This window comes from Lepisma saccharinum, chromosome 19, assembly GCF_977018435.1.
Source record: "Lepisma saccharinum chromosome 19, izLepSacc3.1, whole genome shotgun sequence".
Lineage (NCBI taxonomy): Eukaryota > Metazoa > Arthropoda > Insecta > Zygentoma > Lepismatidae > Lepisma > Lepisma saccharinum.
This window is the reverse complement of record NC_139247.1, coordinates 15,905,783-15,926,720: the sequence shown is the minus strand read 5'-3', so window position 1 is coordinate 15,926,720 and position 20,938 is coordinate 15,905,783. Positions and strand designations below refer to the sequence as shown.

General features: G+C 38.4%; 1 protein-coding gene across 1 annotated transcript in view; it reads right to left on the bottom strand.

Annotated features, from left to right (window-relative positions):
• The window catches only part of Osi17 (DUF1676 domain-containing protein Osi17), a 60,473-nt gene extending 41,402 nt beyond the window's left edge, over positions 1-19,071 (bottom strand). Inside the window, exon 1 of the mRNA XM_083141250.1 lies at positions 18,177-19,071. Within this exon, the coding sequence (XP_082997376.1) occupies positions 18,177-18,876 (700 nt within the window). The 5' untranslated portion in view covers positions 18,877-19,071. The remainder of the gene's footprint in view (positions 1-18,176) is intronic.
• Between the last annotated feature and the right edge of the window lie 1,867 nt (positions 19,072-20,938).

Sequence of the window (20,938 nt, the reverse complement as noted above, 5' to 3'; positions counted from 1 at the left end):
CGGCTCGTTTGCAGACCCATGTTTACTGAGACTTTTTCGCTTCCATTATCGTGTACTTTCAACTGTGTCAGTTTGCGCCATTACTTATGATACACCCTGTATGAAATCAGTCTAGAATTTCACGAGAAATGCAATGGTGAAGGTTTTCTCAACGTATTTTTAACAGGTAAAAAGTTATGAAATCATGCTTATAAGCATTTTATCCTTTTCGAGGTGTCAGTAAATAACATTAAAATGCATCATACTGACCTCCATGGAGAGAAGTGTATGTGCCATTGTACATAATTTTAATCAACGACATCCTGAAAATATTGTGAATGGTGTCTCGAACAATACCAATGTGACGCTTTCTTTGGAGTGAAAAGTTCTTCACAGTGACGAGGCTAATTTCTATATTCATGGTGAAGTTAATGAGCAGAAATGCGATACTTGTCATCTGATAACCCACATTAGACAGATCCCAGCCGAATGGTTCGTGTTGGTGAGCTAATGGTGTGGTGCGAGGAACGCGATTTCTTCGTCCATATTTTATCCACGGAACCTCAAATTCTGAGGGCTCCTTGGGTGTGTTAAGCGATCAGATTTTTTTTCATCTTTGCTTACGGAATAGCGCTACCACACCACGGGAACGTTGTGAGACAGTTTCTTTACGCTAAATTTTCGGATAGATGGATTAGCAGCAGAGGACCTGTTGAATGGCCTGGATGTTCCCCGTATCTAACATCTCTGGACTTTTTACCTTTGGGAAAATTGGAAGGGAATTATATTTGCTCTAAAAATCTGTGATATTGACAATTTGAGAAAACGCTGCGCTGCTGTCACACCTGCTACGTTGCACAAGGTTCTGCTGAGTGGTAGAGACATCTACGAGTGTGCATAAAGGAACATTGACAACATACGGAGCAGATTTCATAAGTGGAATATATGCGTATAACTTTTTACTGGTTAATGATACGTGGACAAAACTTTCACCACCGCATTTCTCGTGGAATTCTAGCCTGATTTCATGTATAGAATCATCCCCATCCCACTTAAAATTTCGAGCTGAATTCAATATGGCGGCCAACAATATGGCAAACCTCCGCTTGGACACACAACTATGGTTCCTCCTGGATCTAACCTGTTTCTATCTACTCAGAATAACTCCTTTATGTTTTATAGGGAGCGTTAAAGGACTTTGTACTCACACTGTATTCCCTTTATTTTATGCATGTGTTTTATTGGTTGAGTGATTTCTTTTAATTAGCTCCTTGTGCCATTTTTGGTTAATCGCGACGATGAGGATGAGTGATGATATGATGAAAATGATGAAAAGACACTCACAAAGAACACCCATGCGCAATTCGGTATTTGAACTTGGGACCCCTGGCATCGTAGCGCGCTGTGCTAACCACTCCGCCAGTTTTGGCTCATCGCGATGATGTGGATGAGTGGTGATATGATGATGGATGAAGGACGACACAAGACAAGCCTCCCAGAGATTTCACTGGCTGTGGGTTCAGGCACCAGAGACTCGTTAGTCGGCAAAATGCAGTCCATGGAAGAAATATTGACATTTGGGTGTCTTCGTAAAGGGCCTTCCCTTACATCTCACAAATGAAATCATAATGTGTCATTGAAACAAATATTATGTTTCATGAATGTAAACGATTTCCCAACGATCCTACAAGCCAATTAATTAGTTAATGTAATTTGTGCAATGCAACCAAAGGGGGATTTGGCACTAGGCTATAGCCAAGGAACCGCAATTCCAGGGAGGACCCACGAAAATGAGACGCTGAAGGGGTAGAAGTGAGAAAGACCATCGAATATTAAAATTAGTTAACATTGTGATAATAGCAAAATAAAACAACACTTCAAGTCCTTTTACTTGCTTATTTCATGAAAGAAGATAGAGAGATTGGAGTTTCTGGCGTTTAAATATCAAAACTGCCCTCAGAAATTCAGCGTCGAATATCAGATTTTCTAGTTTGACATCCTTCACAGCGAATGCTAATTGATTGTGAGTCTCTCACTCATCAATTTGCTGACAGGAAAGCCGGAAGGAAACAGTTTTAGTTGAGTGTTCTCTTGTTTAATGTAAGTGTATTGTACCAGGTGGTTATAATTAAAGTGACGGTGTTCAGAGTGGTACAGCACGGGCTGTAATGAGAGTAGCAGTCTGAAACTTCGTAGATATGATAATGAAGCAATGCGCTCGCGAATTATGCAAAAAAAAAAAAAAAAGTTCCAATTCTCGCCACCAGGGTAAAAAATGGCGCTGTAAGCAGTCAAAACGTGGAATTTTCCGTAACTCTGACGTCAAAGTCGGTGACATTGCCTAACCATTGTTGCTTTTTTTTCCTTTAGTGATGTGAATGTTCGCCGAACATTAAAAGTTTGATTTTTCCCGTGTAAAAAGCAATGGCTATTGCGAAGAAAGACCGTGCACTGCTAGTGAAGTTGTTTTACCAGAATGGGAGCAATAGTAACGCTGCACTGCGGAAATATCGCCAACAGAAAGGGCTGAGAAGAGGGCCCATGTCAATTAATGGGCTGAAGAAGATGATGAAGAAATTCGAGGAAACAGGTGAATTGGGTGTTGCACCAGGGAGAGGAAGGCGGCCCATCCCCGTGGAAGTTGTGGACGAAGTTGCTGTAGCTGTAGCTGACCGTGCAGCACATGCCTCAACTTCTGCAACCAGTGCTAGAGCTGTGGCACGTGAATTGTCACTCCCCTGGTCAACAGTTCGCAAGGTATTGCGGTGCATTTTACACTGGTATCCCTACAAGATTCAAATTGTGCACCAATTGAAACCCCAAGATATTCCACAACGCCGTGAGTTTGCCCATCGGTTTTTGGCACGCATGGAAGTGGATGACATGTGGCCGGGGAATATTCTGTGGACTGACGAGGCGCATTTTACTCTGGTCGGTCCAGTGAATACTCAGAACTGTCGCATATGGGGTTCCACTCGTCCACATGTTGTGCAGGAACAACCATTGCACTCAGTTTACGTGACTGCATGGTGTGGGTTCACTAACTCCTTCATTCTTGGTCCGTTTTTCTTTGAGGAGATGACACCTCGAGGGCCTGTTAGGTGTACAGTGACATCTGCACGTTATAGGGACCTCCTTGTGCAACACGTGATTCCAGCTTTGCAAGAACGGAACTGTGAACACACCACCATTTTCATGCAAGATGGGGCAACACCACATGTCGCTCGCCACGTGAAAGATTTGCTGCGAGAAACCTTCACTAATGACCGCATCATCTCTAGGCAGTTTCCAGATGATTGGCCTTCCAGATCCCCCGACCTTAATCCATGTGACTTCTGGCTGTGGGGATATTTAAAAGATCGTGTCTATCAGGGACATGTCCGGTCTCTGCCTGATCTGAAGGCTAGCATACAACGACATGTCGCTCAGATTTCACCAGACATGCTGCGAGCAACCGTCGACCATGCCGTGTTACGAATGCAGCATGTTGCTGAATTGGGAGGCCATATTGAACAGTTCTTGTAACCATAGTTCCTAATAAACATGCCAGAGCCATTGTTCTCATGTGTTTGATCTTTCCTGCCTTTTTCCTGTAACTATACCACGTTTTGACTGCTTACAGCGCCATTTTTTACCCTGGTGGCGAGAATTGGAACTATTTTTTTTTTTGCATAATTCGCGAGCGCATTGCTTCATTAGCATATCTACGAAGTTTCAGACTGCTACTCTCATTACAGCCCGTGCTGTACCACTCTGAACACCGTCACTTTAATTATAACCACCTTGTATTAGCGAAGTTTAATGAATAATTTTTAATCAGATGTCAATATTTTAAAGTTTACAAATGTCATTAATACAGAGCATGGAATTAGCGGAAGTGAAGTACCATGATTACAAAACTGTTAATAATGATAATAAAATAATAATAATAATAATAATAATGTCGGCAGGGCCGAAAACAAAGGATAGACTAGGGTCCCAAATTTTATAAATCCCTTCCTGGATGTAACACAAATAAGCCTTTATACGGGGCATTTTTATATCTGCTGTCAAATGTTTTGACATTTAATGCCAGAACAACATCGCCAGACAGTAATTTGGTTCAGAAAAAGTAAGAATGATGGGGGGGGGGGGGGGTACAAACTTGAGTCTTTCGTATTTGCGTTCACTCATCCCGATTCACCCTATGAACTATTTTTAGTGCACAAGGCTTGTCGATTTCTCATGCAGATATTAAAAATTTAATTTTTGGTTCGTTGAATAAAATTCACCAAATATGCGCCTACTGCCAGTACTAAACAGGTACACAGTATGACGTCAACATTCCAAAGTTATTAAATTCCGTTCAAATTTAGACAATTTTCAACAACACTCTTTTCACTCAGTCGGTTTCCACTTTTGAAGTACCATTACTATCGGACACAAGACAAAATACACCCAAAAAATATGTGCTAAATATGGTGAAATTAACAATTTTATGGCACGAATATGTTTAGTCCACCTCAGTTATAATACTCTCGACATCATGAAGCAAGTGTTGGATTGTGTCCTCCCTAACTAATGTTAGTCCTCCAACTAGAATACTCTCCACAATATTTACAAGTAAATATTAACATGCAAAAATTGGGTATTGCCGCCTCTAAATAGAGGGTAATGCTTATTACTCATTGGGATTTCATTGGGATTCCTTTGCCAAACATTTTATCTACAGTATAGCTTCTAATAACCTTTCTTTTCTTAATGAACTCAGAAATGACCGAAATGTCAGATACTATGTTTTACACCCGAGGTCTTCAATTGTCCTCCGTGGCCGTGAGGTGCTTTGGACTACGATTGCGGGACGGCATGGGTTCGAGTCCGCCTAGGTTTATACCCTGTTCCAGCTAACTGTAGAGCAGAGCCGCGCATAGCGGCAAAGAAGGAGGAGGGAAATCTAGTGGTGAAAGCCAATGCGAAGCAGGGAAAGCGGGTAACTCCAGTCGGCCATTACGCAATCCCGTTCCTCTCACTGTTCATTGGTGGAGCCGTCTCGCGTCACAACTTGCGCAGAGACTTGTTCTCGTTCCCCTGCTCTACAGTTAGCTGGTACAGGGAATAGTCTCTGGGTTCTCGACCTGTGTATAGGACCGGTGGCAACCCATCATCGTGACGAAATTGGGGAGCTACGAGTGTGTAGCGTAATCCGGCCTCGGAAATCTATAACGGCTGAGAGTTCGACGTGTTGACCCCACGCCACCCCATTACCGGTTGAAGAACTCCACACCTTTAGGTAGGATTGTGGGAGGGAGACTGGCAGTTGGGAGATATGCCAAGGCCCTTCCAGGGCTGTGGAGCCGATGATGATTATTATTATTATGTAATATAATAATCACTATCAATACTTTTAATAATGTTTAGTCATCCCTTCTGGGAGGGCACGTTTCAGTCCCTCTAAATCCGTCAATGGACACTGAGGTCAGGTTTTCCGGATTTGTTCCCCAATGCCCATCATAGCTTATTCATGAGAATGGTACGTACATCTGAATGCGAGCCGCGACTCCAAAGGTTTCTGGGTTCGAATCCCTCCAGCGTGTGTTTATTCTCTTTTCTGTTTGAATCACCATTCACCCTAACGTGGCGGTGAAGGTACAAAGAAACATTTATTACACAAAAGCACCAAAACTCATAAATGTTTGTTTTGTTAGGCACAGGCATGTTGTGTTTCCAAAATGTATTCCAAAATCAGAAACTTGTTGATTGAGGAAATGTTGTCTAACACATGGAGAGAAATTGAGTATCGTTCAGCTGGCCTGTAGCAAGGGGTACGCTAGAGGGGCTGAATCCTCGGGCGCCATTCACAGAGGGCACAATAAAAAAAATATATGTGGAGGATAAATTTACACTTGGCAGAGGTAAGGCGAAAAGGAAAACACAGGTTTACTTGACCCTTATTCCCTTTGAAGATTTTCAAGTGACCTCTTGATAATTCCTTTGGGAGGGAGGGCACCACATGATAATAAATGCCACCATTCAACTTGGTACATGACGTTCCTATCATAAATCCTTTCCGATTTATGAGATTGATACGAAGTTACAGACTTACGTTGTAAATAGATATATGTATATTTTACATTATGCTTACTGACATTCTCAACTTGCCTTGGAATGTGATCCCTTTCCGAAAAACAAAATCCTGGCTACGCCGCGCCGTTTTTTATTACACAAGCCTGCATGGGTTTGGATGTCTCTGAATTATTTTAGCATGCTGATTCCAAAAATGAAATCAATTTTTATCTATCACGTCTAGTTTTTCAGAAAACAGGAATATATTCATTGCCTTAATTTTACAATAAAATGTGTAGTTCCACCATTTCATCAATAGATGGCTCTGTTTAGATGGTGGTAAAATATTGGTTTTCCACAATACAAATCCTCCAATTTTGAACATAAATGCACATACAATAGTAAGCATTTAATCCACCTTCTATCTTCTTCACAAGACACATTGACATGAAAATTGTAAACTTAGATTACGTAAGTTCCATTTTTGAAATCCATCACAAAAATTTCCTTCACAAAATGTCCAAAACTCAATGTTATAATGTAGTGGGTTGATTGAACTTAATGACGTAGAGAAAAATCCTGATGTAGGGAAAAATCCTGACGTGATGAAATTTATCTCATATCCGTGATCAGCATTCAAAATACTTCCTGAATCACCTATTGATTTGAAATCATCCAATATTTTTTTCCAAAATGCAGGGCTGTGTTATTGTTAGTGTTATAAAATTGTTCCCATTCACCGACTTTTCTGCCACGAGATTGATAGTAAGAGTACGTTTTTAAAGATGTTCTCTAGACACTGACATAACTGAAATATTCTTAAATATGCTTAATTTCTTTAAAAATCAGAAATGTAAACTTGGATTCTTTTATTTTTTAAATGAGTAGGTATATCTTTGTAAAAGATGTACTCATTTAAAAATTTGTATGATGTAAATATAACACACTACGGGATAAGAAGAAAATATCCGAGGACGGACATAAAATGCCGGTGCTTTGTAGTGCGGGGGCGCCAAACCACAATCCTACGCAGGGCGCTAAAATATCTAGCTTCAGGGCTGTCCTTCAGATTTTTTCCGCTGAACAAATGTGGGACAGTTTGCAAACACAACAACGTTTTCAGTTTTGGTGCCATTTTCAAAGTACCCCATGTCTCTACCTATTTTTTTTCGTATGTTATAAATGTTTGAAACAAGGGCGCCCGCAGAGAGATGCCAGGGGAGTACTTGCCCCCCCACCCTGAGATTTCTGGAAAAAGTTAATATAATTCGAATGGTTAAATTGTAGCGATATTTTACAATGCCATAAGTTACAAAAAACAATTATTATTATTATAATTATTGAAGTAGGGTTAGATTTAAGCTTTCAGTCTAATATCTAACTATGAAAAAAAACAGCTTTTTGTCCTACATAAATTAATATGTTAAGTATACAGTTATGAAAATATGTATAGATATACAGAATATGAACATTATAAATGTATGTATTTTTTTTAAAAAAAATAGGCTAAGTATTTTTATTATTATTATTATTATTATTAATAATAATAATAATTTATTTAAAGTGCTGAGAACAGTTAATGAAACCTTGTACAGCATTATTGATTGATTTGCTTTATTTTACTTCGCTTCTTGTGTCACTTTTGGCTAATTGGCGAAGATAGGGATGAGTGATGATATGATGAAATTCATGAATGGACACTCACAAACATCCATGCCCAGGCCAGGATTCGAACCCGGTACCCCTGGCGTCTTATACAGCACTATGTCACAAAGAGTAATATCAAAGGTTTTTACTGCAAATCACATCCTATACCTAAATATAATATTTTAAGGGAAGTCATAATTAAAATCATCGATTAATATTTTTATAAATTCACCACCATTTTTCAATTTTACTGATAATAATGAATTCTGGAACGTTATATACTATTGTATTTATAAAGTATTCAGTATCAATCCTATTTGACAAAATGTTTTGTATAATAATAGCAATAATAATAATAATAGGGTAAGAGAAGGGATGTTCGCCATGCTGGGAATTTCGCCATACTTGAGGTTTTTGTAATCGTAGATAGAAACTTTAGGTTGGAAGCACTTACTGATGCCTGTAAAACATCAAGTAACATGTGTCTTGTTTCCACTGAAATCTGCAGTGTGGTGAGCGAACTAGCAAGCAAACAGTACAGTTTGGAATGCGTAGTTGCGTCTACACAGAAGACAAAGAAAGGTGCCAAATTTCAATACTACGTTGGAAATTGTCATTTCGTGGCAGATAAGAATTATTTTTCTTCCACTTAATTATTGATATTGTAACCTCAAACCTTAAGAATGTCGTGAAAAGATTTGCTTTGGAAAGCGTGCATGTACAAGTAAACATAAGTTGTTTTCTTTCGACTATGCATTTGATGATAAATTCGCCAGAGTAACAGAAAATGTGTCGAATTTCCTTTGTTACAGGCGATATTTCACACACAACTTGTTCACAATGCATATCAACATTTAGGCCTATGTTTCTTAAACATGTTTGTATTGTATGTTTTTAAGCAGTTTTGTAATGTCATTTGCAGGTCTTTTACACTTTGTTGTCTGACTTATTGACAACAACTTGGTATTTCATACACTTAGATAAAATGATAAATAAGTTATATGGCGAATTTCCCAGCGTGTGGCGGGATTTTCGCCACTTTTTCTAATTTTAGTATTTTTAATATTACGTCATAAGTATAAGTAACACAGTATTTATGTTATATTCCTCATAATCCACAATGACTACTTTTTGTACTGTATAAATTTTGTCCTTCTTCCCCAATTCGTATAGAAGGAAAAAAATGAAAAGCATTTTGGTGGCGAACTTCCCCTCCTTTATCCTAATAATAATAATAATAATAATAAAAGTTTCTATGACTTTGCCCCTCCTGAGAAAAAAATCCTGAGGCGCGCTTGGTTTCAAATAAGGGTAATCTTGATCCTCACCCTGTACAGTGGGATCCATAAGTATTATCGTGCATATTGTCCATGACTAATTTCATTAATTTTTCTTCTAGACCCTAAATGTTTTAAGCGACGGATTTTTATGTATGCTGGTGCAGAAGTTGTCAACAGCTTGTTTTGAGTCGTCTTATAATTCTTGAAGCTCTTATTGGGTTAAATAAAGCGCACGAACATGGTGATGGACAATTTGCACGGTAATACTCGTGGATCCCACTGTACAATCGTGCTGTCACGTATCTTCACACAATCCCGTGTCACATGACTATGAATCACTACTCGTTTCATTGTCTAACTACATGCTTCGCCCAGCGTATCTCGCCTAATACAGCTTGACGATGATTCAACCGAAAAATGGTGCCATGTATCATGCAGGCCAATAAGTGACGTCATATGTATCTTTCCTTCCTCGAAAGACTTCACAATTTCGTGATTACCTTGCCTCCACCTGGATGTTTTGCTCACAAATTGTGCTAAGGGAGCATTCTACTCAAACTGCATGGAGAACTTAATTCAGGGCAAAGAGTTCCTTCATAAAACCACACATTATATGCGTCAGACTCCTCGTGGGCGTTTGCAGGAACTTGCTAAACCGGGTCAAACAAACCTACGTGAATGGTCTTAACCTGTGCACAGGGATAGCGATTATTTTTTAGTGGTGTGGGTGGCCAGAATGAAAGTTGCCCAACTCAGAGCCCTCTGTAGCCTGTTTGAAGCATCGTAGAAATCTGAAATTTGGTGAATCCACTATGCAGACCATGGGGAAGATGATGGTGATAAAAAAAGATAGTTCAATTTTCCGCCACCAGGTTGAAATATGGCGCTGTACGTACATGATGATTGCAATAATGACGTAAACTGCTCCAATTGGTTATGGATTTGCCTTTGCAATAAACAAGAGATTATTTTCTCGCAACTTCCAGCCACTAACAAATGTATTTCTAATTAATAACTCAGCTAAATCACTTAACGTGAGTTTGAACAAAAGTTCGGAAGTGATCACCATGCCATTAAATAAGAAAGAACGTGCATTGCTGGTGAAGTTCTTTTATCAGAACGGTAGTAATAGTGCAGCTGCCTGCGAGGTTATGGTCATGCGAAAGGACTTCGAAAGGGACCCATCACGACGCATGGGTTAAGAAAGGCGATGAAGAAATTTGAAGAGACTGGAGATATGGGTGTTGCAGCAGGAAGGGGCTACCGGCTGATTGCAGAAGAAGTTGTCACCGAAGTGGCTGTTACAGTGGCGGATAGAGCCTCTTGTTCCTGATTTAAAGATTTGTACACCCGACTTATGTTTTTCAATATTCATTATTACAGCGCCACATTTCAAGCTGGTGGCGGAAAATTGAACTATTTTTTTTTATCGCCATCCTCTTCCCCATGGTCTGCATAGTGGATTCACCAAATGTCAGAGTTCTACGATGCCTCAAACAGGCTACAGAGGGCTCTGAGTTGGGTAACTTCAATTCTGGCCACCCGGTACGTGTGTATCTGGAGGCCAGATGTGTCATCTAAACCAGGGTGTCTCAAAAAATGGTAACAGTTCAAGTCCTAATTGGAACGCCAGTTCGGTATCTTCGACATAGCTCGAGAGGAAGCCAGACGGACTCGTATCTGGTTTCGAGCCAGCACCTGTATTTCTGAGAAGAGCTGAAAATAGGCGGATATGCAGAATTGCGCTTATGCCACATATGGTTTTGACTGATTGATTTGCTTTATTTTACTTCGATTTTTGTGTCACTTTGGCTAATTTGCGAAGATGGGGATGAGTGATGACATGATGAAATTGATGAATGGACACTCACAAACATCTATGCCCAGGCCGGAATTCGAATCCGGGACACCTGGCATTGTAGCGCGATATGCTCCGCCACGGAGACAGGCGCCACATATGGGAAAAGCAAACCGAGAGCGGGACAAAAGTCGCTGGTTCCCGCGCGCTGTGTGGGAACGTCAACCGGGCTGCGTTGCCTAGTTCGAGCGTCAGACCGACCTCTTTCCGTGGCACTTTTGTGTCATACCTGACCTTTCGAGCAAGTACTGTCAGTTTGTATCACATGGACCACAAAGACCAACTCTACAACGAGATTTTTCATTCTCCTAAAGCTTCGAACACACGGGGTTGTGCTCCGACGTGGCAACAGCGCGAACTTCTGCCACCCGCCTAATTTCACGGCCGTGCATATAGTAAAGATAACCGCAACCTCACGTTATGAAATATATAAAGAAACTGAATTGGCAACGTCATTTACTCCTAGTGGACTTGACAAGTAATGCCAGTTCCTAAAACGGACGCTATTGGTGGGAAAGGTTTGAGGTGAGAATATACTGGGCTCCCCGTGGGCTTGACATATGGTTGTTAGAGGGAAACTGATATTTGGGAACATTCTTTGAAGTAAAGTGGCGTTTCAATCAGGACGTGAACCATACGAGTACCAGTATTGGTACCATGGACGCATGCAAGAGGGGTCAGGGAAGGCACTCGCCCACCTGACATATCTGGAAAAGTTCATGTAATCCGAATAGTGAAATTGTAGCGATATTTTATTATAAACAATATTGTTTCGTGTGATTTACAGGCCGTAAGTTGCAGCACTCAACTACTATGTCCAACAAAATAACCAGAGACGTTATAATCAAAATGACCACATAAGGTGCCCTGAAGGACAGCAGATTAAATGGTCTCTATTTGATATCTGAACATCGTTAAATAGTACAAACGTACAAAGAATTGCTCATCAACAAAGTGATAGATGTTTGTAGAAAGGGAGCGAGAGGAATCCAGTTTCTACTTAAATAGTGGACTCAAGTCTAAACCTATCAACGCTAATGTATTTTCAATTCAATTTCAATAATAATAATTAAATAATAATAATAAAAGGTAAAATATATGTTTCTATGACTGCAGGAGAAGATGTGAAATCTTACCTTGCCCTCCCTGAGAAAGAGTCATCCGGGCACCTTCATTGGTACACGTCCTGTACCTTCGATACCGGTATGCAAGATTGGTAGAAAAATACAGAAAATTATTGAAATGTCTCCTGTATCTCATTTTGTACGGGAAGGACTAGCCTTTACATTAGTAAACATGTCAAGTTAGTGTGTGTTTGAAATAAAAAAAAATAATGAAACTGCCATAAATCCTGAAATGCGTCAATCTAGAATATTTAATCCCGCCAATATGTCAAGTTATAGTTTTTTTCAAATTTTAATTATGCACTGTAAACATTATTAATTCATAGGTCTAATTATAGGCTCATTTCTTATTATAATGTCAATAAAAGAAGATAATCTAAATACAGTTTCAGTAATTAGATAAATATTAGTTACTAGTATTATGCAATATAATCATGCAGTTTTAAATGTTAGCATTCAAGACACCATAACATTACTTGGTGGTAAGGAAGAAGTTTTGGTTTAGTGGATGCCAGTCTAAAAGTTATAAACCCAATGCTCTAAATCGCAAGGATTTTTGTTCCATAAAATATGTATTTTGTTAATATGCATATATCTTAGCCGAAACAATGGTTATAGGTTTTTTAAATTTCATATTACATTTTTAATGTAACATATATACATTTCTTTGTAATTAAAATAAGCAAATAATGTATAAAGAGACAATTATATGCCACTGAAATTGTTTAATTATGCAGGCCTTTAATTGCGCTGTTTCAATAATTTTGTACTGATTTTTTGCTTTCTTTCACACCATATTTCTAACTATTCTCTCGAACAGTGTATTTAATATAATAATATGTTTAGTAATAATATAACAATTTACTCTATTTCGACAGGACAACATGTAAGAAGACGCACGGTGTCCAGTCCAGAGGTTCCGGGATATAATCACGGGTAAGACATAAATGTTTGTGTTGATATTGAGAAACTATAGAGAAAATGAAGGAATTGAAAAAGGACGCCGTACTGTCACGTGGGAGACCCGATTTCGATTCGCCCAACCAAAAATAAATGGATAGCTGAGGGGTAAAGGTGACCGGAGTGCGTTACTGGTTATATCGCCCCAAAAAATGGCCAAGATCGTGAATATGTTGGGGCCACATTATCCTGCGTCTTTATGGAACAGTTGTATGAGTACTGGAAACTATCTTTCTGCATGAAGGAAGCTTCATCTGCACACATGCAAAGACTCGAGTTTTTGAAAATGTGTTCCTATAATTGTCTGCTTTCGGGAAAAGAACAAAAAAGCATGGGCCCAACTAAAACGCTTAATCATTAAATTATCAGCGTTAGCTTTTCTGGTGATACGTTTGAGAAGTACGACATATGCAGTCAAAGGTTCTAGCATGCAATATTAATTGGCCTTTCTCCAATGTCAAGCGTTTTTATTTCTTATACATATTTTAACAAGGTGGCCACTCTATTACCATGATAAAATTCAAGTATAATTCCCGGCTATCAAGGCAAACTTTACAAAAATTCAACGGTACAAGAAGATACTTCTCCCCTCCCACACAAAGATATATTAGCAATATAAATAGTCTGTGTGATTCAAATGCATCCACAAATTCTAATTCAATTTAATAGAACGGTATATACATTTTAAATATGTAATTTAAGGTGGGGAGTTTACATTTGGCATTTCACATTACTCTGACTAGAAAAACATCTAAAAACACAAGTCACAAATGTTACGGGATATACTAACCTACGAAAAAATGTTAGTATTTCAAAATCAAATTTACCTAATCAACTTGAACATACGTATCTTGCAATAATCTTCCCTCTGTCAGATAGATTGTTCTGCGAAGGACACTATTCAGTGCCGGATCTACAAGTCTTGGGCTCCCCGCAAAATATTACCAAAGGGCCCTTCTACCTACACCCACCCAACTCAAAATTCAACTCAAATTTTTAATTGGGAAGAGGGTTATGTGATATAGTACACTGTTTTCTCACACCTGCAAAATGATGCATTTGTTACAATCATGCAGTGATAATTTTTTCTGATTAAAAATAGGTTAAAGAAACCTTCACCGCTGCATTTCTCGTAAAATTCTAGTCTGACTGCCACGCGGGAAATGTGTGTGATCTAAGATCGGAATTTTTCGGGCTTTTCCCCGTATAAAGCGGCTCTAGGGCCCATCCAACGTTAACTCAAATGGTATCCGGGAGTGTGGGGTTAAAGGCGGCCTTAGCGTGGTGCTGATCACATCACCTCCAAGGTGGCCGACATCGAAAATATGTAGGGCCCTACCCCCATAATCCCTAAATGTGCCTTCGTGGCACGGTGCTATATGCACAGGGAATATAACTTTTTTTTTACCTGTATATATTGTATTCGTTTCCGTACCCCTCATTAACTAAGTTTATTTTTTACATACGCATATACGAACCCTCCACTATGACAATGGCTGAGGGCCCCTTAAAGGCTTGCTTGTCTCCCCCCCCCCCCCCGCACTGCGGGGTTTTGCGGCTTGTAGATCCGGCACTGACACTATTAAATAAACGTACTGAGACGAGAGAATTATGTTTTGTTTTCAACGCAGCGTTCTTTCCCTTCCTCTATAAAAATAAAAGCTAAACTACGAAAAACTTGCCTCAAGTCATTTATAAATAAGTAAAAATTCAATAGGATTTGGATTAATAAACGTTGCAATTTTTCACGTCTACGGAAGAATAATTCACGCAGAATTTACGCACAATTCCCGGACCCAAAAATTCAAGCACAATTCCAGGAATTCAAGGAATTCCCGGTGACTAGCCACCTGTATAAAACTACATAATTTGAGACTTCTGTCACTAAGTTCTGTAGTGAGTACAAAAGCTTGAATAAGCATGGATTGAAAGCTCTGTTGAATAGGGCTTGTTTTAAAAAACGTGAATTTTGAAAAACAATATCACCGAAATATCCGCGTCATTACCAATAGATTAAGGATGTTTTAAGGTAATGCATTTTCATTCGACGGAAATTGTCGTTCAGTATTTTCAATCTTTGTTATTCTACATTCCGTGTCGTTTTAAGGACTGAAATTCTCTTGATGTAACGCTGATGTTCTCCTCTGCTTATTGACATTTTAGTGTCAATCCATCAGCATCACAAACTGAATGAAAATGGTTATGGCCAAGTCGCTTATTATTCATTTTGCCGTTGGGTGTACGTACAGTCAGCGGAAATAGAAATGGGACACCTAGATCCTGATATATCCTGGTGTATGTTCATTATTTGAATAGAAAAGTATACATGCGTAATCTTTTCTGTAATTGGATATTTTTCTCTGTTGGACGTAAATAAATAAATAAATAAATAAAATACTAGCTTTCCTGCGAGGCGTTATGTGTGTTGCATAAATCCGCGGCGATGAGTAGATTTTAATAGCAAATTTTCAATGTCAAATTCTGTCATCGCCTTAGAGTTAGGCAACACGCATAGCACATCGCAAGGAAGTCAGTATTTCAGGATCTAGGTGTTCCATTTGTATTGCCGGTGACTAAACAGCCAATGACAAATTTAATAGGCAAATTGTCAATCGATTCCGTTTTCTGCAACGTTGGGTTGAAGAATTGTTTGGACGAATAAACGCAAAACAACTTCTGCTCTAGCATAAATACACTCCCATTCCCTACAAGTATATTGAACGATTAAGAAAAAAGAACGAAAATAGCGATGGACAATTTGCTTACTGTTATTTCTGAGCTGATTGTAGAGTGGGATGCATAAGTGTTGCCAAGCAAATTGTCCATCACCATGTTATTCTCTTTATTTTACGATATGTATTGAAACATAATGTCTAAAAATCTGCTGAAACCTATGCACCTCCAAAGTAAGAACATAGTCCTTAAAACAAGTATGATGCAAGCGAAGAAAACTAATGAAACTAGTCATGGGCAATTTACCAAGCAATACTTGTGCCTCCCACTGTACACTCGCCTAGCTTGGTACTCGGCTTCTTTATACAGTGTATTTGCAGAAGATTCAAGTCAACCTACATAAAATGGACATGAAATTACATAATTTCTATCCTTCCTCTAATATAATTTGCATTCATTTTACTGAAGATTAAAATATTTCTAACAGTGTGTACAAAGAGTGAAAAATAAGTGTATAAGACACACAGTATTACTCAATTTGTTGACCCTGTACAGGGTTAATTAATTTAGTAATAATTTGTAATTTATACACCGTAATAGAGATGCACTCATTTCCACTCTTACTAAACTCGTTTGAAAACATGTTCAATTTCACTAAGAAGAATAAAATACACCTTGGATGAAATGCTAGGAAGTTCAGCTTGGAAACAGTTGAATAATATCGATCGAATATCATCCTTTCCAAATGTACTGTATTGAAAATAAAAATGTAGCATTATTAAGTGAGTATGAAAATAATATTTAATTGCGGAATGTGCTGGCCAAATGAACTTAAATTCAAATTAGACTCTCCAAAGTAATCATAAACACCCAATTAACATTCACGGCACGCCAAAGTGAAAAAAACAACGAAATACAATACTAAATTATTCCTGATTGAAAGTCATGTTCAGACATGAATGGTGTGGTCTGAAATTCCATGAAGATGATTTAATCGTATGCGTATTAAAAGGTGGATTCTCTCAAACTTTTTGGGAACGGTTACAGTATTCTCACCCTCAATGACAATAATGCAAATAAAATTATATGACAAGTGTTAGAAGTACAGTTGGAACAATTATCTACAAAACATAACTTGCTGAATCTACATACTTCCATTCCATTAGAAACAGAATTCACTGATTTCAGATTTTTGTGGCATATTTAAATTAAATGATTTTTGTATAAGAGGCTCACGAAAACTCTAAAATATCCGAATTAGGTGAAGCTAGGGAACACGTTTTCAACTCATTTGATTTCCTCAGTTTATTCTTAATTTCTTTACATTCCTAATAACCTCAGAATGGACCTTCTAATTCCATTCGTTTCAAGGTTTTATCACCATTTTGAAAACATTTGCATATCTCGCAAATTTTATAAAAATCCGAGGCGTGTGATTAACGGTGAATACCATGTGATGTGTTCCTATTTCCCCTTCTACATGATGAAGGTTTGTTGCAGGAGATATTGTATTTGAATTTGAAATTGAATTTAAAATTTTTGGGTACGTCAGCACGTAGGCTATTTTGCACCCGTCACTTTATACGGGGTCCAGCCCCTTACCAGAACTAAAATAACATAACTATAATGTCGTGTCGTAACTAAAATATTAAAATATTCTGACCGGTTAACAGCTGAGGCTGTTAAACACGCACTCAGCACACATAAGGACAACACACAGAAGTATACTGGCCATAGGGTCAGTCGCCAGAGCCTCGTTCGTCTGCAAAATGCAGTCCAAAATGTACTACGTGGAAGTGATTTTGACAATTGGGTGTACTACGTGGAAGGTCACACCTTACACCCCAAGATATTGTATCCTTCCCTAAGCTATAATCTATAATCCTTAATTACTTCTCACTTATCTAGAAGGTGAAGTCTCAGAAATGATATTGTAAATGATTAAATTAATATCTCAATATAGTTTATAGGTCTATTCAAAGTATGTAAATTAATTAATACTTTATTGGTATTATTACATGAATAGGTAAAGAGACGATATAAGAATAGCGATAGAGCAGAACGTATTTATAATCTAGCTTACGTGTAGTTAAGATCGTCATAATTTTTATAAAAGCAACTGCCCCTACAAGGAAATTAATATCAAAAATATAAAGAATTTTATGTTTATTGAATAACAAAAGAGTTCGTTAGATCCAGTTCACGAAAAGTAAAGTTCCTGATTAATATTTTATGTATATTATTGTAAGTAGTAGGATGCATAAATCAGTATTGTCACTCAAAGCCTTGTTATCCCAATATATACGACTTGTAATACGTTCGGCGGAAATAAATTTCCATTATTTAATTTTATTACTTTCTGGAGGGGGTCCGGATCCCTCTAATTATGTGCTTGCTCACTGGGAACGCCATTGGTACCCACAAAAGTATTTAAAATGTCCAAGTACACAAATAACCGTCATCACGAAACAAGGAAGCAATAATTTTACATCGCTAACGAGTTGGTACTTCCAAAGTCATGCACACGAAATAAATATTTTAACTACAGCTACAACAACCACTAGAAAAAATTCAATAACTACTAAATGTTTTTATAAAAAAATACTACTTTACCTTGAATTCTTTTGAGGAAGAACCTTCCGTCAGGTTTCGGCAGTTCCAGTTTAATGAGTGCTCCATCATCTTCGATAGACTTTGGAGAGAGTTTCACTGTCGCCCCGCCGAAGAACAATTCCGGAAGTTGGAAGTTGAGGTCGTGAGTCATGAGAAACTTCACACCCTTGTCGTACAGTGCGTCGCCGATATCCGAGACAGTTTTCCCAAAAAACGACGAAGTGGAACGTTTCGAGTGCCCCACTGTCGCATTGTAATCGTTTTTGTTTTTCAAAAACGAAAAACCATCCGACACTTCGAATTCCTCCGAGCCCAATGAGTTCTCGAAATAGCTGTAAACATTATTACTTACACACGAGAAACTTGGCTTTCTTGTACAATCTCTGTACACGTTCTTCAAGAAGCTTTCCTCTAAAGTTCTATTGAGTTCAATGTGTCTAGTACTGACGATAGAACTGTTTATAGATGCATAACTTACGGGTTCTTCCACGTACGTTGGTTCCGTGATTGTGAGTCCGTTTGTCGATGTGATTAAGGTTTCAATAATCGTAGCGTCCATAGACGTTGTGGTAGATTCAATAAAGTCTTCCGTAGTAAGGGTACTCTCTGTACTCGCGGTAATTTCAGAGAGTGTTACTGTCCACAACCCCCAACTTACACCTAAAATAAACCACAATAGTTTCATTTTCAGATGCGACATCGCACAAGAGTCAACTGTAATATAATATACACGCAAAGTTTCACTGAAAATTATGATTTCCGTTGGCCATCACATTAACACTGACACAACCGAAGTAATTCACTGCTCACATGTTCCGTGAGTCAAGCACTTGACATACACGCGCTTATGTTTACATGCACGAATCGGTTAAAAGATCCACCAATGTTGCCCTTGCACTCGACACCAAGCGAATGTTCACGGAGGAGAGGTTCACTCACCTTTTATTGGTGTATGCTAAGAAACGCGGTCACTCGCGTTCTGGCAACAGTGAGTCCGCAGTCTTGCCCTTGAACTTGGTAGCGAAGCCGGCTGCTTGAAGGAAGAGTACACCGAATAATAGGCGAAGGGGAATCGTAATTTGATTCGTGCGAAAGCATATATTGCCGAGAAAGGATGGGAAAAGGATTAAAAATTACATCTTTGATGTTGTCTCAACGTCTGATTTCCTGCTTTGACCGTGTAAGGGCTCTTGGTTGGACCCGCACGTGCGGAAAACCCTGAAAATCGGTTCGTCTCCGACACTGGTGCACTGGGTCTGTTTGTGCGACGTAAGAACGAGTAGGTTAGCTAACGGTTCTGTGTGATGGGAGAGTCAATGTTCCAAGGCAGGTCTCCGATTGCGCCATTGTGCAGCAACACGGTCTTCACAACTCAGCTTGTCAGGTGTTTTATGGTTCCCAAACATTTAGGCACCTCCACATTTCCGTTTCCATTGTGCGGGTGCATGTAAAACATCGTTCGTTTGTGGTGCTTTTTCATTAACTTCGAATAGTTCCCGACGTGAGAGCTCGAAGATGTGTTAGTGGGTGTCATAACTGGGGGTGAGGCAAGGATGACACGTCTCTCTCGATAATAAAGAGCACAGATATACATTCGTAGGTAGGTCTCAGGAACATGGCACACATGTCAGTAGCTCTCCGTGTCTGTAATTTTGTGTAAAATATTGAGCCTTCAAGGCGTAAAATTTTGGAATTTGTAAAACTCTTATCTCAAATTCTTTCATTTTATTTACTGCTTTACACGGTTTTATGTCATTCAGTTACCCTATTCACCATTCGTACACTGAGTCATTCTTGGAGTTAAGAGACATGAGAGCAGGGGCGGCAGGACAGAAGTGTAACCACGAATTTTTGTCTGGCGGTCATGTACCAGGATAAACGTACCATTATTAATAATAATAATAATGCAAATAATGATAATAATGTTATATAAAATTATTATTTTTGTTATTATTGATTTACTTTATTTTACTTCGCTTATTGCGCCACTTTTGGCTAATTTGCGAAGATGGGGATGAGTGATGATATGATGAAATGGATGAATGCACACCCACAAACATCCATGCCCAAACCGGGATTCGAACCCGGGACCAACATTATAATTATTTATTTATTTATTTATTATTATTATTATTATTATTATTATTATTATTATTATTATTATTATTATTATTATTATTATTATTATTATTATTAGGGCCTCCTCGATGGCGCAGTGGTAGCGTCGTCGCCTTGTTCGATACCCGGTGGAGGCACATAGTGGTTCGGATCCCACTTTAAAATGTAGGGCAAGTCCCGATTAGCTTTACTGTGCATAAAGTGGACTTAAAACACCAACTCAATCAATCAATCAATATTATTTTTGTTAGTAGTAGTAGTATCAAAGATGTTATTATCCTCGTAAATTATACAAATAGGGGGTAAAAGTTGGTGCTAGAGCATTTGTGTTCGAACAAACGATTTGAATTATTTTTTCAACACGTTCATTTTCACATTAATAATGGAAAACAAGCACACAAACTATTTTTGAAAGACAGAAAATGCTTGATAAATGCATTCCAAATATAATTCTTTTTTACATTAACATGTATAACTTTCATGCACGATATATATTTCACATTATTCAACATGGAGCGACGTGGACACTAAATTGTGTACGTATTCAAAGTTTATTTAATAAATATTATATTCAAGATATATTATTTAAATACATAACACAACTAATTCATCCATCTCATAATAAACAAACAGCAAAAATTACA